The sequence below is a fragment of the Onychomys torridus genome, chromosome 5 (genome assembly GCF_903995425.1).
Source record: "Onychomys torridus chromosome 5, mOncTor1.1, whole genome shotgun sequence".
In the NCBI taxonomy this organism is placed as follows: Eukaryota; Metazoa; Chordata; class Mammalia; order Rodentia; family Cricetidae; genus Onychomys; species Onychomys torridus.
The window spans coordinates 135,293,793-135,319,946 of NC_050447.1; the positions used below are offsets into that span (position 1 = coordinate 135,293,793).

The window sequence follows — 26,154 nt, forward strand, 5'->3', positions numbered from 1 at the left end:
GGCTGGGATCTGGACTCAAGCACTCATACTTGCATGACAAGTACTTTGCCAAGTGAGCCAGCACCCCAGGCCAAGTCAATAGATTTTAATGTAACAGAGTATAAAAATCTCATTCACCTCAGATCTCACAGTGCAACTAACTTTTAAAAGCATGACCATTTCAAATTTAGGTCAAAGCAAACTATCACTCTTATCTCCAACGGCTATTATGATAGCACTGACTTTCTAATTACGCATCTGTGTAAGGATAGGCATTTCTACCAAAGCAGTATATCCCACAAACTGAACATAGCTTTCCATGCCAGGCAAAGAGACTCTTAAGACATAAAAACAGTTCAGACAGATTACCTCTAGATAATGTATTTGTTGTTACTACTGTTATTATCATCTATTATTATTATTATTTATTATGATAATAATGATGATGATGATGATGATGATGATGTATGCACCTCTATGCACATGTGCAGAGGCCAAAGAAGGACAAAAGATAACCTGTTCTATCACTCTCCATCTTATTCCCTTGAGAGAGGGTCTTTAATTGAACCTGGATCTTCCCTTTTAAAAGTGGTTGACCAACAAGCCCCAGGGATCCACCTATTTTGTTCCGCATCCCAATGCCTGGGTTACAAGTATGTATAACCATGTACAGCTTTTATGTGGTTGATAAGCATTTGAAGACATGCTTGCTCAGCAAGTGTTCCTATCCACTAAGCCATCTCTACAGCCCTTTATTACTGTTTTCAAATAAAACAATTTTCTGTTAAAGTCATATTCTCCCTTCCTCTTCCCTCCTTTCTCTCCCTTTGAAGGACTGAGGATCAAGCCTCCTACTGGGCAAACATTCTGCCCCAGCTTAATAAGCATTTCCTAAATTTCTGGGTGTGTTTTCATATATGACAAATACTGGAAAGTACAAACCATATGAGGCTTTTTGGGATCTTCAGTCATTTTTTAAGAGCATTAAAGGGAACCTGATGGTGGTGAGGATGGCAAGCAGAAAGGTGCTTCCTGCCCAGCCCAATGGTCTGAGTGCAATCACTGGTACCAGACGGAGTAATGAGAAAACCAACTCCTGTAGCTGTTCTCAGCCCTACACATGCTAATAATAAATAAATACATGTAATAAAAAATAAAAGGGAAACTGAGGACATTAAGTACACTGTCATATGATTTTTTTCCACACTACAACATTCTGCAACTAGGAAAAACAAATTGAGTGATAAGATCAATGGACTCACGACAAGAAGGCCTCATTTACAGCTTCGAAGAACTCAGGTGAGAGGACTTCCTGAGGTTCATGTCCATGGTAGATGAGTAGAGCCTCCACCAGGGGTTCAAAATCAGGCAGAGTAACAAGAGGGACACAAACTTGTGATAGGGACATCATGCTCTCGGGAGGCATCCTAATGGAGAAAAAGGTAAAAAGTGACAGTCCAGATCAGAAAGCCACATGTAACAGAACACATAAAGTCTTCCTGCTGAAAAGACAGTGATAGGCCTCCATGCTGGCCCAATAAAGATCTTCTCTAGCACTGTGTGCCAGGTCTTCTTTAGTCACTGACATTCCCATGTCTCCTGCACTCACAGGAGGATTTTATCTCTACTGCTATCTACAGACATATCTGATTAACCAGGGCCCAAACAACTCCCACTTCCCCTTCACAGTCAATACTGTCAACTCTCTAGCTGCCTACCTGTGCAGGAGAGAAATGGGATAACATCCCACAAAGTCCATGGGATGTAAGCACTAGCCTGACATCCCAGGAACCCTGACCCATCTCAAGCCTTCCTCATTTGCTCCAAGGAATTCTGCTTAGCATAATTTTTCTTCCCACCCCCCTCTCAAAGAATGTTATAATTGAATAAGATACAATTTTCCCAGGGAACTTGCAGAGTGTGTTGAGTCAGTATAGTTTTCAAAGGACATTCAACTTTTCTATGGAGTTCATTTACTCTTATCAGATGATTGACTTTAAAAAGTAACTTGATGCCTCACATGCTCTTTGAGTCTTTTTATAAGCTTTTAAAGTCTTGTTTTTTTAATAGCTAAAAACCATGAAATTCTGTTCCTGTCCATTAAAAATAATAATAAAAAAATAACCTAGCCCCTTAAAACCTTGGACAAGATTCAAAATCCATATGTGGGGTGTGTGTGCAGGTCTCTACCTTGTTTTTTAAGACAGGGTCTCTTACTGGGCCCTGGGCTCACTGAATAGACTAGGCTGGCCAGCCAATGAGCCTCAGGGATCCACCTGTCTCCATCTCCCCAGGACTAGGATCACAAATATATGCCACCATGCCCAGGTCTTACCTGGATGCTGGGATCACTCAGGCCCTATCTGCACAGCAAGCACTTTGCCAACTGAACTGTTTCCTCAGCCCCAACCTGGGGATCCTTAAGGTGTGCTGCCATGTGGATTTTAATGGCAACCAAGCATCTCTGTCCTGAGGCAAAATGGGGCCATGATATCACTTCAAAGACAGCTGCCAAACCTGACAGGGCCATCATAGCCAGGCTACCACTAATAAAAACTAAAATAACATTATCTTTTATATCTAAAGTTATCTGCCAAGTTTTTAGCTGTACAAATCATAACCTTGGAATCAGAAACAGCATAGTGGTCTACAAACTTTCTAGTTCACACCTGAATCTATAAATTTGCATCCACTTATGAAAACACACCTGTTATTATTCCTTTCACTGTATGACTTCCAAAGTTCAAGCAGCTGAAGGCCCCAAACACAATCCCAAATGAGCAAGCTGTACTATTCTCTTTGCTTCCACTAAGGGACTCCATTCATTGTTGACTTTTTATCGCTTGACTATTTAAAGTTCATTTCACAAGTTTCAAATCTTCATAAAATGTAGATTGATGCCATGAGTTCAGATGCAGAGATGGTCAGAAAAGCTCCAGGGCTTTGAGAGGCTGATAAACAGTCATTAACAATTCAATGACAGATGTTTAAATTCTACCCAGGTCTTTGCTACAAACAGCTAGAAGGTATGGCACTTCGGACTTTCCAAGCAGTTGTCTTACTGTATAGTACTATGGTTTGTGCAGACAACTGGGAAGCTACAGACAACCACACAGGAAAGATGTTTCTAGCAGTGTGTACTTAGCATCAAGGCCTTTGCAGTTCAGTTCTTGTGCAGAAGTCATTTGGAATACTACTCTGGCAGTGAGTCAAAGAACAATACTTAGTGGGATGCAGTCTAGAAAGCACTGCTTAGCTGTCCCTTGAACGTGATCTCTAGGTTCTGGCAAGTCTCAGGCTGGATCCACAAATGCCATCAGAACCTTCAGAAGGCTATCTATTGACCTGTCTGCATTTTGGTAAACATAAGCACTACCTCATTTTATAGGAGTCTTTAAATTGTTTGTTTGTTTTTTTGAGACAGGGTTCACAAACATTCATTTGACTCCATGTAACAAATGATGCTAGGGCTCTATGCTAAATAGTCGAAGGAAAACATTCAGTGTTGTAGAATAATTCTTCTGTACACTATGTAAATTACGCTGTGATTGTTTTAGTGAAAAAGCTGACTGGCCAATAGCTCAATAGAATGAGGTTATGCAGGAAAGCCAGACTAAGAACACTGGGAAGAAGGGAGGAGTCAGAGGAGACACAGAGGGAGCAAGACATGCTAGAGGGCAGGTAAAGCCAGGAGCCACATGGCAGCACATAGATTAATAGAAATGTGTTAATTTAAGTTGTAAGAGTTAGTTAGTAATAAGCCTGAGCTTTTGGACAAGCATTTACAATTAATAGTCTCTGAGTGGTTATTTAGGAAGCAGCTGGCAGAACAGAGCTGATGGTGGTCCTGATGAAAAACTCCACCTACAAATGGTGCCCATACATCCACATAAAGCTTGAGAAAACTTTAAAAATAGTTCTAAATGCACAGAAACAGAGTCAAACACACCTTCCTAGTCTCATGTCTCTCATGCCAACTGCAGTACCAAGATGTGTCTCCCAGCAGCTGCCTGCAGGAAGAACCAGCTGCTAGCCATCATCCACTACTGTCATACAATAAGCTAAGCTACACCTTCAGTGGCTGACAGCAGTTTATGAGTTCAAGGCCAACCTGGTCTACAGAGTGAGATCCAGGACAGGCACCAAACTACACAGAGAAACCCTGTCTCGAAAAACCAAAAAGAAAAAAGAAAGAAAAAGGCCATAATAGAAAAATACACAAGAGTCTAGATCCTATATGTTATTGTGTTGTCTTTAAACTTTTGGGCTGCTAAGAGACACTGGATTAAAGCTGCTAGATTAAACCAATCTATATTTTAAAAAAATATCTTGACTTCAAATTTTAAGTCAAAAGGTATGTTGCATTGGGGAGGAAGGTTATGCTTTTATTTCCACAGGAAATGAGAAGCTCTGGATTCATTCCAGATTGATATGGATCAGGTTTGATCAAGAAAGACCCCCCTGAAAATCCTGACTACAGACATAAAAAAATAAACCTAAAACAACAACAACAACAAAAAACTACAAACATGTAACATATATTTTATCTGCTCAAACATAAAACAAAAAATCATCTTTGGCTAACTTGTGTACAACACACAGTTTATACTTGTACTAATGCATATATATATTTTTTTTACCTTAAAAGTTTATGTATTTTCAGAACAAGGAGACCAAACACCAATGAAAGTGGATGGCCCAGGTGATCCAGCATTTCAAAATGCCTCTCTAACAGTCTTCTCAAAATTCTGCATCCAAAACAGCTTCAAGGCTGCTGGCTGAGATGATCCAACCTCACAGACTACTCCAGCCAGGAATTCATTATTATCTCAATTTTCTCAAAGTTCCCCCAAAGATACCAGTACCCCCAGACAACAGGAAGTAGTCTAGAGAACAATGCCCACATTCCCAAACTATTGGTTATAGGTGTTTGCTATCATTTAATGGGGGTTACAACTTGTTATTGGTAATGGTCAGAAAAAAAGCTAAATAAAGGAGATTAGATTCAGGGATCTTGTTGTGAAAAGAAAAAAGGGGGATATAGAAATGATAGGATAAAAGGGTAGATTATTGAATCTTCCTTAATCCAGAAACAAATATTAATCTCAAAATACTTTACAGTGGTATAGGTTTTGGTTTATTGATACAAATTTAAAGTTTTTATTATATGTGTTTTTACTCTTGTTTGGGGTATTGTGCTTATACAACTAATTTTAAAATGTAATTAAAAAATACAAAGTAACAGTCATCTATAATAGTCAAACTTATAGTTATGTTAAGTATGTTTTCAAGGTCATACACAGATATATTTAAATGGATAGATGGTCTTCAAACACCTCAAAGACCAACAGTATATGGTATTTAATATGTTTAATAACCTAAGGCTTTGCATGACAGTAAGACATGTCTGCCTGACATCATTTATTTCAAATAAGATGATGGGCATTGAAGAAACTCCGTATCGAGTTTCCTTTCTTTATGGCAAAAGCTAGCCATGTGGGCAAAGAAACTGCCCTTGCCTCAATTGCTGACAGTTACTGTTCAAACTGGACCAGCAAGACACAAAAAAAGACAACCACCAAACTTTGCCAAGACAAAGTAGGACAGTCCTTCAAAATTCCCCGCTTTTCAGAAATGTCTGTGAGATATACAAGGCCTGTAGGCCAAAGTTGGATGCCCCAACATTACAAAAGAACCTAGGGTGAGTATCCAGGTAGCCAGGTGTCCCTGTCATTAGGTAACATTTCACCTTCTAGGGTCTTTGATGAAGTTAAAGACTAAATAATTAAACTTATAGTTTTTCTTAGTTATGATAAAAAGTAAATTAGGTATAAAACTTTAGAATCACACACATAGATAATAGAATTTTTTTTCTAATTTTGCCAAATATAAATGGACTGGATATTGTAACTATAATTCTTACTTGATAACTCCTTTTGTTACATATAGCAGTGCCGACGAAAAATTCCACCTATAATCCAGAGTCACATAAGCACAGCTCTTCCCTCTCTTATCTTTCTATGTAAGCTCAAAGATTCTGAGATTTCAGGACACTTGCAACTGGGAATGAACAGCTCTTTTTAACATCTTAGATGATTAACTAAAAAAAAAAAAATTAATTTAGAACATAAATCCCCATAATGGTGAGTTGGAAAAAGATTGAGTGGAGCACTGTGGAAGACGCTGCTGCTGGGGGAGCTGCCATCTGGGAACGAGGTGTGGAACAAGAAGGAACTGCAGGAAGGATGAGTACACAGGAGAAGAGGCTGTGCACACCTAGCACATCACTAAAACCTATCTTGACTATAAAAACAAAGATGACATAGCACTACAGAACTTCATCAACAAAACAAAATATGTAAGTAGAATTTAGTATGTCACCCTAAAGTCTTTAGACTGTCACTAGGAATTAATGCTGTCTTAGAGTTTCTATTGCTATATGAAACACCATGACCAAAGCAACTTGGAGGGAAAAGGGATTTTGCTGCTTACACTTCCAAATCACTGTTCATCATCAAAGGAAGTCAGGACAGGAACTCAAATATGGCAAGAACCTGGAGGCAGGAGCTGATATAGAGGCCATGGAGGGATGCTGCTCACTGGCTTATTCTTTTTCATTATAGATCTGCATAAGAGTGACCACTAATAACCACATGGCACAGTCAATACCAGGCTGTCTTAAAATCTCCTCTGGCATTGCTATTAATCCAAAACTCTTCAAGTTATTCTCAGGCAGATTTTCTGGACAAGGACAGAAAGCAGCCACATTATTTTCCAAACTATCACAAGAATGGACTCTAGGTCACATACCTATACTCTTCTCCTATGAACCCTCTGGAGCCAGGTCATCATAACCCACACTGCTCTCAGCACCACTGTCTTTCATGCTCCCACTGGTGGCCCATTAAGCCCCACTTAAAAAGTTCAACTGCTTTCCCGATTCATAGTCCCAAAGTCCACATTCTGTCAACAAGCATGGTCAGGCCTGCCACAGCAAACCCCCATTCCCTGGTACTAACTTCTGTCACTGTTCTATTTCTGTGAAGACAGCATGACCAAGGCAAATCTTATAAAAGAAAGCATTTAACTAGGATCTGCTTACAGTTTCAGAGGGTTAGTCCATTATTATCATGGTGGAAAGCATGGCAGACTCAGGCAGACATGATATTGAAGAAGTAGCTCAGAGTTGTACATCTGGATCCAAAGGCAGCAGGAAGAGAGAAGACCCTGGGCCTGGCTTAGGCTTGAAAGCCTACCCCTCAGTGACACACTTCCTCCAACAAGGCCATACCAACTCCACAAGGCCACACCTCCCAACCCCTCCCAAGTAGTGCTCCTTCCCTGATGACTAAGCATTCAAATGTATGAGCCTCTGGAGGCCATTCTGATTCACACCACCAGAGATACCTAGCTCTGAAGGCTCCAGAGTACCCAACAGCTTCCCTCTAGCCAGAGTTTGCCAAGATGTCAAAAGCATAGGTCCCTTTACCTCACCTGGATGGACCACACCAAAATTAGTTCTGACACAGGAATTATAAAGAGCCAGGTGACTACATTGCAAGACCATTGAGAAGAATGCTAACTTCCTACCTAATGAGAGAAAATGAGATGAAAATAGAAAAGAGAATGAATAGAGATGGCTATGCAATCACTTTGCTGTACTCGTAACTCCTAGAAATGAGAAAAAAATTACACTTAATACTGCAAAATGAAGGCTTTCAGTGATCCATACATTGTGAGAAAAGTCTGAACTGACATGTAAATGGAAACTTTTGTGAAGGGAAATATCACAGCCCCAAAACCTTACCAAGAGGTACCATAAAAGGTAAGAGTTAGCCAGGGGCTGAATTCAGGTACAGGTGGATATCTGAAGCTAAGACAAGCTGCTAGGTCATCATAGCACAGCGGCCTATGGGTGGGGCTTCCACAGATGCTTCTTTCCTATCCACTGTTTCGAAGAAAGTGCAAACAGAAATGCCATTTCCAACAAGAAGGAAGCAGGGACAGCAAATACCATGGGACTGCCAACACCCAGGAAATCTGTAACTGTATGAAGTCCACAGCACACTTTCCTGACAGCTGGAACCAATACCTTAACCCATATCTCCCACACAATTACTAGAGGCAAGCTAAGGCAACAGCACTGGCAGAGAGGTCAATAGGCAACCCAAACTTTCACAGACTGCTCTCTAAAGTTCACGTCCATGTATTTGCCTACCAGCAATGCAAGCTGCTCTGTGCCAGATGGATTGCCTCACTGAGGAAATTACTTGTATTTTTCTGAAAACAAAGATGCTTAAATGTCTTCAGATGATAGCAAAAACCATGTTATGTTATCCTTTCAAACCATCATCTCAGCAAAAGGTCTCCATAATTTCCACATCTTATAAAACTGAAGCTCTATACCACCCAAGAACTCCTGCTCTCTTTCTCCCAAATCATGGCAACCATGCTTCTACTTCCTAAGAGACTGACTAGTTTAGATATTACAAGTGAATGGAAGGTAGTATTTGTCTTTGATGGTTGGTTCATTTAACTGTGCAGTGTCCTTCAGGTACACCATGGTATAACACTCAACAGGACTTTCGTTTTTTCAAGGATAACTAAAATTCAGTTGTGGCTATGCCATGCTTTCATCTATCAAGGTACACAGGTTACTTCTATCTCTTGGCTAGTATAAAAAACACAACCAATCCAGGTTTGCAAATTATCTTTTAGACATGTTTTCAATTCTTCCGAATATAAAAGCAGAAGTGGAATTGATCACATGGTAACTCCATTTACTTGCTGTTTTAAGACCAGGTCTCGTAGTTGTTCTTAGACTCTGGATCCTTAGACTCCCACCTTCCAAGTACTGAGAATGCAAGCACACACCACCATACCAGATCCACTTTCCTTTCTTAATGAACCACCATGGCTTTTTCTACAGTAGCTACACCACCTGCATGCTCATTCACAGTGCATAATGCCAATGTTCCACAGCCTCTGCAACACAGCACTGTCTCCTAACTAAAGCTTCCTTTCCTTACACATTTTTTTGGAGACATAGTCTCACTATGTAGCCTTGGCTGGCCTAAAGCTCACTACGAAGACCAGGCTAGCCTCACAACTCAAAGATCTGCCTGGCTCTGTCTCCTGAGTGCTGGAATTAAAGGTGTACAACACTATACCTAGCCTCCTTTTAACTTTATCTGTATAAAGTGCTTTGCAGTTCTGGTTTTCATTTCTGTGTAACTGTGGAGCTAAGACGCTCTGTATACACCTATTGCTCACCCCTATCTGCCAAGTATGTCAACCAACCCTGTTTCCTTTAGACAGCTGTGCTTGACTGTGCTGTCCAGAGATGGCTAGCCTTATAAATTGATTTGAAAGTGTCCCTCTTCTCCAGGATGTTGGCAGAGTTTGAAAGGATTGTTAACCCTTTTTATGCTTACAAGAATTCTCTAGTGAAGCCTTCTGATCTCTGGGACTTTTTGGAAGGTTATGAGAAGCTGACTTAATCTCTTCACTAGTTAGAAGTCTGCTAAATTGTTTACTTCTTAAAGACTTCATCTCTAGGCTGTGTGTTTCTAGAACAGTCTCCAGTCCTAGGTCATCCCAGATACTAGCATATAGTTGTTCAGTGGTATCTCATAGCCCATCACTGATGGAGCAGCTTACTTCTGGACTTTGCTCAAGTTTTCTCTCTCCTTTCCTTATCTCAATCTTTATAAAAACAAAAGCAAAACAACCCCCACATCTAAGTCCCATAAACCTCTTAGTTTTTATTTATTTTTATTATTCCCTATTGTTGACTTCTGCTCTAAACTGTTGCCTCTTTCTGACTTCAGGCTAGCTGATGTCCACTCAAGCTCTTTTCCTCCTTTTAAACGAATTCACTGCTACTGACTTTCTTGTGCTTTTGCCACAACCTGCAATGCGTTGTTGCAGGATATTTGTTCGCATTGAGACACTCTGAGACTGCTAATAAAGTTAACCTTGAATCAAGGGTTGAATGACTGGCTGACCAGAATTAGCCATAGAGATTTTGGAGGATCCATATAAAGAGGGACAGTAAGAGATAGGGAAGAGCTTAGAGAGATTTGAAAGCTTTTTCTATCTGTGAAGTGTAGAGAGAAGAGGTTCAGCTGATCATTCCTCCACCGCTCTTTACCCCAATATTTGACTCCAGAGTTTTTATTGTTAATAGAACAATTTGGATAAATGTTTTAAGTGATGGTATTTGGTGTGTTCACCATCACTTCTCTTAAGGTATTTTTCTAAAATTATGATTTCTTTGATCATCGGCTATTTTAAAATGTGCTAATGTACATGTTAGTGAACTTTCCAGTTTTCCTTTTGTACGTATTTCTAGTTTGACTTTACTGTGATGAAAATGTAGGGCTGGTATGACTTCATTCTTCAATTTCTCAAGGCATGTTTTGTGATCCAAAACATGGCCTATCCTGGAGAATGCTCTAAGAGAAAAGTGTGCATTCTATTATTATTATGTGGAGTACACTGTGTATATTTCAACTGGCCCTTATCACCACCCTAGGTCCTATTTACTTACTGTTCTTCACTCTGAAAAATCAATCCATTACTCAAAGTAGAGTGTCAAAATTCTCCTTGTTTTTATTTTCCCACCAGTCTATCAATGTATGCTTTGTACCTGTGGCATTCTGTTCTAAAGACAAATGTTTATAACTTAAATCTCTGGTGAACTGACCCTTTTATCCTTCTGTAATATCCTTTATCTCTTATAACACACACACACACACACACACACACACACACACACACACACACACACATATATATATATATATATATATATATATATATATATATATATATAAAATCAAAGGAAATCAGGACAGGAACTCAAATAGAGTAGGAATCTGGAAATAGGAGCCAAAGGAGGAGTGCTACTTACTGGCTTGCTCAGCCTGTTTTCTTATAGAATCCAGGACCACCAGCCCAGGGGTGGTACTACTCACAATGGACTGAGCTCTTTCCCATCAATCACTAACTTAGAAAATGCCTTATAGCTGATCTTATGGAGGCATTTTCTCAATTGAATTTCCCTCCTTTCAGGTGATTGTAGCTTGTATCAAGTTAACATAAGTTAAGCCAGCACAGTGGTATACACCTGATATCCCAGTACCAGGGAGTAGAGACAAATTCAGTGTCATCTTGGCTACATAGTGACTTTGAGGCCAGCCTCAGATACATGAGACCTTGTCAAAATAAAGCTTTAAAATGATGAGTTATGCATAATCTCTGGGTCACTATCTAAGCAGGTCTAAAGAATATGAGCAGAAAATATATTATACTCAAACAAATAAATAAATACACTCAAATTTTTAAAGGAAAGTAAACCTGATTAAAATAGTTTAAAATTATTATAAAAGTAAAATAACCAATAAGATGAGACTTTTGTAGAGAGCATAGAGTTTGCTCTTACTGTATCACTGATACAGACAATCTTCTGAGTTCCAGTTGTGCTCACTTTATGCAGTGAAGAAGAATGTCTTCTCCATTTTAGTTTCATGAGCAGTGATCTTTTTCTCCCTCTGGTGTCTGTATCCAGTACTGCAGAATCTCTGGTACTCAGACAAGCTGGTTCAGCTCTTTGTCCTTTGCTACTGTGCCATTCTTCTGAAATCATGCCTTTGCCATACATTCCATGTTTATAGTTCCATTCACTTGTCTCTTCTGCAATGATTTGCTTATAATCCTGCCACTTCCATCCTGGTCCTAGAGATGGACTCACGTCACCAAGGTTAGCAACAAATGCTCTTACCCAACTGAGCCATCTTGCATTGGAGTTCTGGCTTACATGCTCCCTAGTGGGTGTGTTGTTGAATGCCTTTTCATTTGCTTAATAACAGGTGTTTTGCTTGTTTGTTTTATTTTCGTTTTCAGAGATAGGATCTCCAACTTGATTTGTATCTGAAGATGACCTCATTGACCTTCTGGTCCTCCTGTCCTCAGCTCCCAAGTTCTGGGATTACAATGGTGTACTGTGCCCTATTTCACCAGGTGCATATGACTCTGGTAGAATGCCTAGCCAAGCTGAATCTTTTGCCTGTTTTGATTTCCCTTTGTTTGAACCCAGAGCCTGGTGCATATAAGATGTTAGAAACCAGCCCTCTGCCACTGAAGTATGTCTCCAGCATCTGCCCAGTTTGGGGTGTTTGTTGCTGTTGTTTAAGAGTTTCTAGACATTCCAGACACTGGTTCCTTATGAAAAGCTTTTATTTCTTTAGACAAAGTATCACTATGTAGCCCAGGCTGGCTTCAAGTTTATTAAGAAGTTCCAAGCTGGGGGCTGCTGTGGGATGTCCTGTATGTTGTGAATAAATAAAATGCTGATTGGCCAGTAGCCAGGCAGGAAGTATGGGATAGGTGGGACTAACAGAGAGAAGAGGCTGGAGGTGGAAGTTGGGAGGAGATGCCAGCCTGCTGTCCAGAGAACAGTATGTAACGGCACACAGGTAAAGCCACGGAACACGTGGCGACATATAGATTAACAGAAATGGGCTGAGTTTAAGTGAAAAGCTAGACAATGGTAGGCCAGAGCAAATGGCCCAACAGTTTAAATAATATAAGCGTCTCTGTGTTTATTTTATAAGTGGGCTGTGGAACTGTGGGGGATTGGCAGGACCTGGAGAGAAGCACTCTAGCTACAGGGGTGCTGTGGATATCGCTCTGTACAAATAAAATGCTGTTTGGCCAGTGGCTAGGCAGGAAGTATAGGCGGGACAAGAGAGTAGAGGATTCTGGGAAGTAGAAGGCTGGAGAGAGACTCCACCAGCCGCCGCCATGAGAAGCAACATGTAAAGACACTGGTAAGCCACAAGCCATGTGGCAAAGTATAGATAAGCAGAAATGGGTTAATTTAAGATAGAAAAAGTAGATAACAAGAAGCCTGCCACAGCCATACAGTTTCTAAACAATGTAAGTTTCTATGTGCTTTCTTGGTTGGGTCAGAGCGACTGTGGGACTGGCGGGTAAGAGAGATTTGTCCTGATTGGGCTAGGCAGGAAAACTCTTAACTACAAATGGCGCCCAATGTGTTGGCAAGAATTTCCACCTAAAACCTGAGAAAAAAGATTCTAAGACGGAGCTAAAAACAGCTTCCTAGGTGTCTCTTTCAAGTTAGCGGCAGCCTGCCGGTTTCAGCTACTATGGCGGGTTCCTGGCATGTGCGTCTGACCTGCAGTGTGACGGGAATGAGGAGTCTACAAGCGGCACTTTACTCTGCTGCATGGTGGATTTAGCCTTTGCTAGTTAAAAAAAAAAAAAAAAAAAGATTTCTGGGCTATGCACTGCTTTGATAGAACTGCTTCTGATAGTTGATGGTACACATGGCTCCAGACCCAGAGCTGGCAGTAAACTGTACCACCACCATGTTGGGAAGCTGAGGTGGGTGGAGCCAGCAGCCACAGTGGCGTTTCAATCTTACAAAGATGGATATTACACAGAGAATCTGGTTCATGTTGTCTTTGGGATTTTTAACTGCAGAAAAAGATTTGATCATAAAAGCTGTTGAGTTAAACAAATATGTAAATTTTAAAGGTACCTTGACTTCAAAATTTGGATATAAGGATATGTTGCTTTGGAATGGAGTCTCTGCTTTTGTTTCCACAGAAAGCCAGAGGCTATGGATTTGTTCCAGATTAAGATACATCAGGTTTGACCAGCCAAGGCCACCTGAAAGGTCTCCAATGACACCATGGCCCAGATGATCCGACATCCAGAATGGTTTCAAGGCAACTGGCTCAGAGGTTCACCCTAATGGACTACTCCATAATCCTAAAATTTTCTTTGTATCCCCATAAGATACAGCGCCCCCTTCCAGCAGGAAGTAGTAAAAAAAACTACGCCCACATTCCCAAAATTATCAAGCTGGCTTTGGAGATGGAATTGGCTCACTCCTTCTCTAAACCCAGACATATTGCTAAAAGAAAAGGTTAAGAGATTCTTGTGTCCCAAATCAGAAGAGCCCTCTGGTGTGGGACAGAAAAAAACCAATATTTTTATTTAAAGCAGGTTGATTATAAATGTGATCTCTTTCTAAAGAAGAAAAGGGGATATGATACAGATATAATAGGATGAAAGAGTAGATTAAGGAACTTACTTCTAAAGAGCAACAACTTGTTTAAAATGTTTTACATTGGTATAGATTTTAGTCTATTGATACAAACTTAAAGTTAATTTTGTTATACTGTGTGCATATTTCTACTCATGTTTAAGGTATTATGTTTGTACAGCTCATTTTAAATTGAAATGGATAATTAAAAATAGATTAATAATTAGTCATCTATGATAATCATACTCATAGCCATGTTAGTTAAGTCTTCCAGATATACAGAGAGATATTTCAGATAGACAGGTAATCCTCAAACACTTCAAAGGTCTACAGAATATGGCATTTAAAATATTTTTAAAATTTAGACTTTCTGGACAGTGAGACATGTCTGCTCCTGGCAGCACCAATTTACTTCAGAGAGGAGGATGGGCATTGAAGACACTTCATATGGCTTTTATCTTCACCTTGGCAAAAATAGCCATTTGGACAAGAAACTGTTCTTGCCAGGACTGCTTGATCGACTGGACATACAGGACCCATAAAAAGGTGACCACTAAACTTTGCTTGACAAAATGGTCCTTCAGGTTCCTGCTTCGCAGAGGAAACTGCCAGACATTCTACAGGACACTGAGAGAAGTGACTGAGAGACTCTAGCCCTGTGGGCTGAAGACAGTTGCCCCAACTTTACAAAGGAATATTAGGTGACTGTCCAGGCTGCCAGCTGTCTCTGTCTACTCTTACAAGACTCCCGAAAAATGCTTGCATCCTTCTCCCGGTTCTCAGGTAATATTATATCCTTCTGAGGTCTTTGATGTGGTTGAAGGCTAGATTGTTATAATTTCCTCAGTTATGATAAAAGATAAGTTAGATATAAAACCTTATACTCACAAATATAAGATAGATAGGATATCTTCTTTAATATTGTAACTGTAATTCTTGCTTGATAATTGTTTTGTTATATGTAATTTTACTATGTAAAAGTTAAAACCTTCCTTAAAAAAAAAAAGAAAAGGGGAAGTGCTGTGGATATCGCTCTGTACAAATAAAATGCTGTTTGGCCAGTGGCTAGGCAGGAAGTATAGGCGGGACAAGAGAGTAGAGGATTCTGGGAAGTAGAAGGCTGGAGAGAGACTCCACCAGCCGCCGCCATGAGAAGCAACATGTAAAGACACTGGTAAGCCACAAGCCATGTGGCAAAGTATAGATAAGCAGAAATGGGTTAATTTAAGATAGAAAAAGTAGATAACAAGAAGCCTGCCACAGCCATACAGTTTCTAAACAATGTAAGTTTCTATGTGCTTTCTTGGTTGGGTCAGAGCGACTGTGGGACTGGCGGGTAAGAGAGATTTGTCCTGACTGGGCCAGGCAGGAAAACTCTTAACTACACAGGGGGCTGAGCATGGTAGTGCATGCCTTTAGTCCCAGCACTTGGGACACAGAGGCAAGGAGATCTCTATGAGTTTGAGGCTAACCTGGTCTACAGAATGAGATCCCATCTCACCCCACTCTTCACCCACCAAAAAAGTCCAAGTTGACTTCAAATGATCCTCGTTCCTCAGATTGCCAAATGAAGGATTACAGGCATGTGCAATATGGCCATCTCAAGAGATTAATTTTAAAAAATTTATAAAAGATTAAAGTTTAAAACTAAAAACTTGGCCAGGTGGTGGTGGCACACATTTTTAATCCCAGCAATCCAGAGGCAGAGGAAGGAGGGTCTCTGTAAGTTCAAGACCAGCCTGGTCTATAGAGCAAGTTCCAAGACAGCCAGGGCTACACAGAGAAACCCTGTCTTAAAAAATTAAAAAAGTAAAAACATACAAAAGTTTTTACTCATTCTGTAGGCTTTCTCTACAGTATTTATTTTGCTTTCTTGGTAGTATTATTTGATTCACAAAAGTCCTATTTTATAGTTTCAAGGGTTGAATCCAAGGGTCTTACATATATATACCAATCAAGTGTTCTACCACTGAGCTACCAAACTCCCAAATTCTTAACTTTAATAAAGTCCAATTTTTTTCTTTTAGAAAAATCTATGTTGTTGTTGTTGTTGTTATTATTATTATTATTATTATTATTATTATTATTATTATTATATGCAAGCATCACGTCTGAGAGGTTTCATGTGCCACAGGGCATGTGTCATATTGCATGTGTGAGATCAGAGGACAACTCTATGGAATTGTTCCTCTCTTCCCACCTTCACGGGTTCTGAAGTTGAACTTGGGTCACAAGGAGTGCTTTGCCCACTGAGACACCTCTCTAGCCCTTCAATTTATTTTTCTTTGTTGCCTGAACTTTGGGTGTCATATATAGGGGGAAAAAATATCAAACCCAATGTTACCAAGATCTTTGACAGTGTTTTCCTCTAAGAGTTGTGACATTTACTTGCAATACACTCAAAGGCTGAGGGCAAATGCCAGTTTTGATAGAGCTCTGGCTGGCAAAAGCTTAAAAAAAAAAAAAAGGTTTGGAACAAAGTCTGTCAAGTGCCCAGAGTCTTTTGGCTAATGATTTATTAAAAATACAGTGCTCACCAATGAAAACAGTTCCAATTTTGCTCACAGAGTGAAGAAACATCTGTGATGTGATTAACTGCCTTTCAATTTCTCTGAATTTATCTGATTTGTTTAGTCTAGATTCTAGAACATTGAATTTCTTAAGGTAGGTCATATATGCACATCAAAACATTGTTGCCTTGTAAATACCCCAATCAAGTATAAGGCGTACAGCTCAACACACAGGGAGGTAGCTCAGTGAAGCAGATGAGCACAAGAATGTGCACATTCTCCTCTTGCAGGGGACCTCAGGCTCATTTTCCTTTGTGCTCCTTACTGTACAGGCAGGCTTTTTCCTAGTATGTCCATCAAAGGCATTTCATACTTAACTTCCCCATGACTGCTGAGAGAATAGTGACTTTTAAAAAGAGTAATTAAAAGAACTTCCCATTAATATACTTTCTCCACACAGACTCTAAGTACACCATGAACATGTATTTCCCATAGTTAGTGAACCTTTCTCTCATAACCAAGTAACATCTTCTGAAACTTGAGCAGAAGGATGTTTGGCTTAACACCTACCGACTCTGAGTGTTCAATCCATTAAGATGACTCTCTCTGAGTTCAGACACTAATGACAAAACCATCTGTAAAACAACGTCAGACACAGGTCAACTCACACTGCAACACGATTACCTCAGCTCCATTTCTCCTGCTGTGAGTCACACATCCCTCACCATTTCCTCTCCCACTCTCTCCTTGTGTTTTACTTTGCAGAGTGAGAGGAAGGCAACATCCCATCACACTGACTGTCACATGGGTCTCTACACTGAATGTCTAGGATTCTACAGAAGCAATAGTCATCAATGTCTTAGAATTAACACCAAACCCACAGAGAATTAAAAAATACTGGAGTTTACTTATTTTCTTGCTTTTTTAGCTGCTTTTTTAAAAAGTGCTTTTCAGTGTATGACTTCCAAAATATCAAAATGGCTAATAACCATCAAAGATCTCATTTTCAGAAGAGTATAATGTGTATGTGTGGGGGGGGGGAGCATATGCCACAGTGCCTAGATGGAAGCCAGAAGATAACTCTTCTACCTTTACATGAGAACAGAGGGTCAGACTCAGGTCACCATGTTTTCATGGCAAGTACTTCTGCCCATTGGGCCACCCTGCCACCCCTTAAGTTAAATTTCTGCTTTGCTTCAATGTAAAATTCAATCAGGCTATTTTTAGATATGACATCTGCTCAGAAGTCCAGGCTACGTTTATACTGGTTAAGGGTTGTTCTTCTCAGAAATCTTTGAGTGAGTGAGATGTGATGTGAGAGTTCAACAGCACCTCACATCTTCCTTAGATAGTTGCAAGACTACCCCCAACCCAGGTAAGAAATGGACAAAAGTTCAATGACTCCCTGGAAGAGGAAAACGTTCCATTTACCCTTCACACAACTGATGAGAATTTCAATACAAAAAAGGTAAGATACTCACATTTTTAAGCAAACTAGGATAGTAATCAACAGACTCATATCCGAGACTTTCAGGAAAAAGACCAATTTCTTTCATGTCGAATCTGAATGCAGAAAGTACATGAGATAACAAACCCTAAAAAACAAAAAGAGAACCAGTCAACTTCTCCCAAGTGGATGGAAGTGCCTGTGTTGGGAAAAGCCTGCAGCCTGCGTCATCTGTAAAGTTCTAGGGATCCTGTAAAACCAGTCATTCCCAGATTGATCAATGGAATCGAATCAAAAACCCAGACATATATCCACACACTTATGGACACCAGATTTTTGACGAAGCAGCCAGAAATACACAATGGAAAAAAAGACAGCAGCTTCAACAAATGGTGCTGGTCTAAGTGGATGTCAGCGTGCAGAAGATTGCAAATAGAGCCACATCTATCACATTGTACAAAACTCAAGTCCAAGTGGATCCAAGACCTCAGTATAAATCCAATTACACTAAGTCTGATAGAAGAGGAAGTAGGAAACAGCTTTGAACGCACTAGCACAGGACACAACTTCTTAAAACAAAATACCAATGGCACAGACACCAAGATTGACAATTAATAAAGGAGACCTCATGAAACTGAAAAGCTTCTGTAAGGCAAAGGATACTGTCAATAGGACAAAACAGCAGCCTTCAGAATGAGAAAAGATCTTCACCAACCCCACATTTGAAAAAGGACTAATAGCCAAAATATATAAAGAACTCAAGAGACTAGACATCAAAAGACCAAATAATCCAATTTTAAAATGGAGTACAGATCTAAACAGAGAATTCTCAACAGAGGAATCTCAAATGGTTGAGAAACACTTGAAATGTTCAACATGTTTAGTCATCAGGGGAATGCAAATCAAAATGACTCTGAGACTCCATCTTACACATGTCAGAATGACTAAGATCAAAAATAAAAGTGACAGCTCATGCTGGCGAGGATGTGGAGCAAGGGGTACACTCTTCCATTGCTGGCGGGAGTGAAAACTTGTACAGCCACTTTGAAAATCAATATGGCAATTTCTCAAAAAAATTGGGAATCTATTCTACATCAGGACACAGCTATCCCATTCCTGGGCATATACCCAAAGGACACTCCATCCTACAACAGGGACACTTGTTCAACTGTGTTGAACAATTATAGCAGCTTTATTAATAACAGTCAGAAACTAGAAACAACCTAGATGCCCCTCAACCAAAGAACAGATTTTTTAAAAATGTGTTATATTTACACAATGGAGTATTCGTCAACTGTTTAAAAAAAATGGCATCATGAAATTTGCAGGCAAGTGGATGGAACTGGAAAAAAAATCTTAAGTGAGGTAACTCAGACACAGAAAGATAAACATGGTATGTACTCACTTATAAGTAGATATTAGCTATAAAGTAAAGGATAATCATACTACAACCCACAGCCCCAGCGAGGCTAAGTAACAAGCAGGCATCAAGTTGAGAAGGCATGCATCTCCCTGGGAAGGGAAAATAGATTAGATTTTACTGATGGACAAGGGACAGTGAGGAGGGGAACAGGAGGGTCAGGTAGGGGTGGAGGGAGAGAGTACAGGAGAGACTGGAACCACGGGGCATTTGGAGGAGAGATGGAAACCTACTGCAATGGAAACACTCTGGAATCTATAAAGTGAAGATTCCTAATAAGTTGATATGAAGTCTGAACCAGCCACCTTCTGTAACCAGGCAAGGCCTCCTGGAGGAGGGACTGGGTCACCAATCCAGCCTCAAAACCTTCAACAACCTTCAGCCTCCAAAATGTGCTGGGGTAAAGGTGGTACAGAACTTGTGGGAGTGGCCAACCCCAAATGACTGATCCAACTTGAGATCCATGCCAAAAAAGGAGGCCCACCCCTCACACTGTCTGGAGGGCCAGGAACTAGAGGCTGGACATCTCAGAGACCTAGGATAGAACCAACAAAACTGGTATCAAAAAAAAAAAATTCAATGAAATTATTTCTAATGATATTCTGCTATACTCACACACTGGAGCCTAGCCCAAGTGTCATCTGAGAGGCTTTATCCAGCAACTGATAGAAGATGCAGAGACCCAGGGACAAACATTAGGTAGAGCTCAGAGAACCCCACAGAAGAGGGGAAGGAAGAGCTGTAGGAGCTAGAGGGGTCAAGGATACTACAAGAACACAGTCCATGGAATCAACTATCACTGAGCCAGATATTGGGGTAAAATCTGAGAGATCAGAAAGGCAGAAAGAAGCCAGGCATGTTCTTAATACTTAGAAATTCTCAGCCAAAGAAACTTACTTCCTGTATACCCATGCCTATATGCCTTTCTGTTCTGCATCTCACTTCCTCTTTCCACTCAGCTACATCACTTCTGGTCTGTCTGTATAGGCCTCCAGACCTCTAGGGTTAGTACTGGAATTAAAGGCAAGTGTCGGTCAGGCGGTGGTGGCACACACCTTTAAACCAGCAATGGGGAGGCAGAGCCAGGTGGATCTCTGTAAGTCTACATAGCAAGATCCAGGACAGGCACTAAAACTACACAGAAAAACCCTGTCTCGAAAAAAAACAAAAACAAAACAAAACAAAAAAGACGTGTCACCATGCCTGGCTCTGTTCCCCACAAAGATCCAGATAGATCTCTGCCACCCAAATACTAGGATTAAAGACATAGTGCTACCATTGCCTGATTTCTATGTTTAATATAGTGGCTGGCTTTTCCCTCTGATCTTCAGATAAGCTTTATTGGGATGCACAAATAAAATATCACCACAGTTTCCCCTTCTTGGGGCGGTCCATGCATCCCTCTTAGGGTCTTCCTTGTTGCCTAGCTTCTCTGGAGCTGTGGGTTGTAGTCTGATTATTCTTGGCTTTAAAACATCTAGTATTCACTTATGAGTTAGTACATACCATATTTGTCTTTCTAAGTCTGGGTTACCTCACTCAGAATGATTTTTTTCTAGTTCCATCCATTTGCCTGCAGATTTCATAATGTAATTGTTTTTAACAGCTGAGTAATGTAGCATGAATCTTAAAGAGTCTTATTAATGAAATCAAACCTGAGCCAGGTATTAGGGTGAATGCTGGAAGATCAGAGAGACAGAACAAGCCACACCTACCTCATCTCGCCAGTTCCTCAGCTGATCCTGTTTCCTCAGACTGGAAGCTTCTGAGTCCTCATCCAAATGAATCTCAGCTGAACTGTGCTGCTCAAAGCCTAAAAGCTTAACCAGACAAATACTAAACAAGCCAAATGCTTCTAGTTTCTGTTCTTCACGCCTTATATATCTTTCTCTTTCTGTCATCACTCCCTGGGATTAAAGACTCGATTTCTGGGATTAAAGGCTAGTGTCACTATGCCTGGCTGTTTCCAATGTGGCCTTGAATTTACAGAGATCCAGAGGGATTTCTGTCTCTGGAATGGTAGGATTAAAGGTGTGCACTACCGGGTTGGGGATTTAGCTCAGTGGTAGAGCGTTTGCCTAGCAAGTGCAAGGCTCTGGGTTCGATCCTCAGCTCAAAAAAAAAAAAAAAAAAGGTGTGTGCTACCACTGCCTATCCTCATGTTTAATATTGTGGCTTTTCTGTTCTCTGACCCCAGATAAGTTTATTAGGGTGCACAATATTTTGGGGAACACAATAACACTACAGAGTAATACTCCATTGTGTGAATGTATCACATTTTCTTTATCCATTCTCCAGTTGAAGGGCATCTAGGTTGTTTCCAGGTTCTGGCTATTACAAATAATGCTGCTATGAACATAACTGAGCAAGTGTCCTTGTGGTATGATTGAGCATCCTTTGGGTATATGCCCAAGAGCAGTATCCTTGAGTCTTAAAGTAGACTGATTCCCAATTTTCTGAGAAGCAACCATACCGCTTTCCAAAGTGGCTGTAGAAATTTGCACTCCCACCAGTAGTGGAGGAGTGTTCCCCTTACTCTACATCTTCTCCAACATAATCTGTCCTCAGTAGTTTTGATCTTGGCCATTCTGACAGGTGTAAGATGGTATCTTGCAGTAATTTTGATTTGCATTTCCCTGATGCTAAGGATATTCAACAATCCTTTAAGTGTATTTCAGCCATTTGAGATTCTTCTGTTGAGAATTCTCTGTTTAGATCTGTAACCCATTTTTAATTGGATTATTTGGTATTTTAATGCCTAGTTTCTTAAGTTCTTTATATATTTTAGAGATCAGCCTTCTGTCAGATATGGGACTTGTGAAGATCTTTTCCCATTCTGTAGGGTGGCATTTTGTCTTATTTACCATGTCCTTTGCCTTAGAGAAGCTTTTCAGTTTCAGGACGTTCCACTGCCTCCTGAAGTCCTTTTATTGTACAGGATTGCTTAAGCTATCCTAGATTTTTTTGAAGTTGAGTATTGTTCTTTCCAGCCCTGTGAAGAACTGTGTTGGGATTTTAATGGAGATTGCATTGAATCTGTAGATTGCTTTTGGTAAGATTGCCATTTTTATTATGTTAATCCTACCTAACCATGAGCATGGGAGATCTTTCCATTTTCTGATATCTTCTTCGATTTCTTCCTTCAAAGATTTAAAGTTCTTGTCATACAGGTCTTTCACTTGTTTGGTTAGAGTTACCCCAAGACATTTTATATTATTTGTAGCTATTGTAAAGGGTGATACTTCTCTGATTTCTTTCTTGGCTCATTTATCATTTATATACACTGAATCTTTTGAGTTAATCTTGTATTACTTACTGAAAACATTACTGAAAGTGTTTATCAGCTATAGGAGTTCCCTAGAAGAATTTTTGGAATCACTTATATATACTATCACATCCTCTGTAAATAGTGAAAGTTTGACTTCTTCCTTTCCAATTTGTATCCCCTTAATCTCATTTTGTTGTCTTATTGCTCTAGCTAGAACTTCAAGTACTATATTGAATTAATATGAAGAGAGTGGATAGCCTTGTCTTGTTCCTGATTTTGATTTTAGTGGAATTGCTTTGAGTGTCTCTCCATTTAATTTGATGTTGACTATTGGCTTGCTATAAATTGACTTTAAATTTTTTGTTTTGTTTTGTTTTTCAAGACAGGGTTTCTCTGTGTAGTTTTGGTGCCTGTTCTGAATTTCACTCTGTAGACCAGGCTAACCTTGAACTCACAGAGATCTTCCTAGCTCTGCCTCCTGAGTCCTGGGATTACAGGCATACACCACAGCCGCCTGGTGTCTTTAAATAATTTTTTAAAAAATACATTAAAAAAAACCAAAAACGGGTCATTTCACTCTCTTGCTTCAATTCAAGGCATCAAGTAGAATGTAAGCACTAAAATAATTATATTAAAAAGAAGTTTAGACAAATGTTATTGTGAATTTAGGCAAATGAGCAGCACCGAACCATGCCGACCACACAGAGAGCCTGGTCATCCCTGTTTACAAACTCTGCAGAACCTGCTTGTGCTGCTGGAGTCACAGACACCAGGGCTTCACACTTGTCACTAAGATACAGCCTCAGCATAAGCTCTTTATCACGGACTAAATGCACAGATTTAAAGCTGACAAAGACCACCACCTTATCTGTACGGAAAGGGAGGCTTAAACGAAAACAGTGCTGGGAACTGACTGTTAGAAAAACTAAACTATTATCTCATTCTATTCACTGAATAGCCTGAGTTTAATGTGAAGAGGTCAATGTAAAAATTAAACAATAAGAAAACCTAAGTGTTTTTTTCTGGTGTCTGTCTGAGGAAAATCTCTGCTAACTAAAAATCAAGAGACAATGCACAAGTTAGAAAAAAAAAAAAAAGGCTGGTTTCTAAGTTAAAATAAAACATTGCCTTTTTCAGAAAACAATGTAAGCACAAATGAGGAAGACTATTAAGGAATGGTTTGGATCACACGTGGCCACCTCACTGTGTGAGCTCCCAGATGAATGACAAGCACAAGGAACATGGAAAGTAAACTGGGGCATTCCTAAGGAAACCATTAAGTGCCTAAAAACACACACTAAACAACAGTCCTCACAAATAAGCAAGGACACTGCCAATACTTTCAGCCCAATGAGTGAAGGCTTCTGACAGGCAAGGTCTTGAAGCTCTTGTAGGGTTCCAAGAGACAGGTGCTCGCAGAGTGAGCGAGCCACAGTCCATCCCACACTAAGACTCCCAGGACTTTGCTACTGAACAAGACTTCTTACAAGCAGAGACCCTGGCCTACCTACTAAATTCCTATCAAACACTTTTGATATGCCTGGCATACAATGGAGGAAATAAAATGTAACATTAGGGATTATGCTCAAAAAGGCTAATTTTATTGTTGCACTGTGAATAATGTCTGACAACAGGGATGAGATAGGATAAATTGCATATATGCATAAAGATGGGCAGAAATGACAGCTGAGAGCAGGATAGAAGTCCTGCGTTCATTTCCATAGCAGGCACAGACCCCACAGCACACATGCTAGATGCCTGTGTATTTACAGCATCTATCAGGATACCTGTTTTCATTTCATCATGAAATAGTTCACATATTCAAAAATAATTAAGGTCACAAGATACACTTCAACTGTAAGATTTAGCAACACATTTGAAACACGGAGGCAGCCTCTGTGACACCCCCCTTCCACCACTCCACAGCTTTCTATCCCAAACAGGAAATTATAATTGACTCGGGCAAGCTCTTTAAAGCCAAGAGGAAGTTACTCATTTTCTCAGAGTAGGTAACATGCACAGAGCTCCAGGTTGCACTAGTGTACCCCAGCTGGAGACCTGCACCTGGAGGCCAAGGCCTCAGCTCAGACAGCCTGATGGAGTTGTTTTGGTAACTCAGGGGCAGGAAGCTACTTCAGTCTCTTGAACCCCTGAAAACCTAGAGACACGGCCAACACTGTTGACAAAAATGAACACCCAGAGGAGGAAAACCAGGAATTAATACAGTAAAAGTGGGTTTGGTGTGTGTACTGCAAAGGCTCCTTACTGAAAGGAACACTGACTACTTGGAGCCACTTGTATGTTATTTCTGTTTTTCTTTCTGTTCAAACTTGTGCTAAGAGCAGAAAGTAAATAAGCTGACGACGTCCCTAGGAGGGCTATCTCCAAGTCCTGTCAACTGTTGGTTCGGTGCACTGGGAAGAGAACAGGCAGTGCTATGGGGCCATAGGGAGCAGGAAGCCACTGTACCTTCTTCCCTCAGAGCTGCTCACACCACACAGGAGCACTCAAGGCCTCAGCAAGACAGCAAGAACACTGAGGCTAGTCCCCCACCCACGTGCCATGGCCGTAATATAGACAGGAAAGGTCTGTGTATAGCAAAGCAATATGGAGGTGTCCCAGGTATGACCCAGGCTGGGAGGCTTGGCCAAGTAGGCTTGGTTTGGTCATCAGTAGCTCTGGGTTTAGTAAGATAAAGCCAGGAATGGGGAGCAGCACTGGAGATCTTGCCCTCCAATACCAACACTGAAAGCACGTTATGTTCAGGAGCTGCTGTGGCTGTTCCACAAACCCATACTCCCAATCCTCACACCATGTAAATATTCTTAGGAACTTTCCTTACATGTAAGGACACCAAGACACCGCTTAAGTGCTGCCCAAGGCTGGAGCCCACCCCCATGGCAAATCTCTTAAGGAGCTACCCTCAGGCATTCTCCACAAAACTGGATGCAAAACAGACCAGTACAGGGATGCCCTTAAAGCTCCCAGTCACTCTACTATAAAGTCCAAATGTCTCCCCAAGGCTAAGAGGCCTAGCCCCACCTCTCTGAAAGGGGGAGCAAACCTTCAGGTCAAAGTAAGAGCCTCATTAGAAGATGGACAGACAGACAGGGAGAGAGGAAGGTCGGTCACAGATAACATGAGATAGAGATACAGGGCCTGAAGAGAGAAACGGTCCCTTGAGTTCTGAAGGACAAAGGGAGCTACTTGCTTTTATGGGTCTGTTGGGGAGAAGGAAGTTCTACACATGAACTCAGACCTGCATGCCAAATGCATTTACACACTGAGTCATGCATGTCTCTATTATATCTTTTAACCAGAAAAATATTTTACAAAACAGAATTGCATGATTTAACTTCTGCCTGTTTTGTCTATGAGTCTCTGGTATGAACTGCTATGGAAGGCTCAGAGGTCCAGCCTCAGATGAAATAAGCAGAAGTCATAACAGCAACA

The 26,154-nt window shown here is 40.5% G+C and overlaps 1 protein-coding gene across 1 annotated transcript in view; it reads right to left on the minus strand.

The window, feature by feature from the left end:
- Fancc (FA complementation group C) overlaps nt 1-26,154 on the minus strand; it is a 150,573-nt gene that overhangs the window by 37,512 nt on the left and 86,907 nt on the right. The window contains exons 5-7 of the mRNA XM_036188304.1: nt 18,048-18,161; nt 17,137-17,201; nt 1,242-1,406 (exon numbers count right to left, since the gene is read on the minus strand). Of these exons, the coding sequence (XP_036044197.1) occupies nt 1,242-1,406; nt 17,137-17,201; nt 18,048-18,161 (344 nt within the window). The remainder of the gene's footprint in view (nt 1-1,241; nt 1,407-17,136; nt 17,202-18,047; nt 18,162-26,154) is intronic.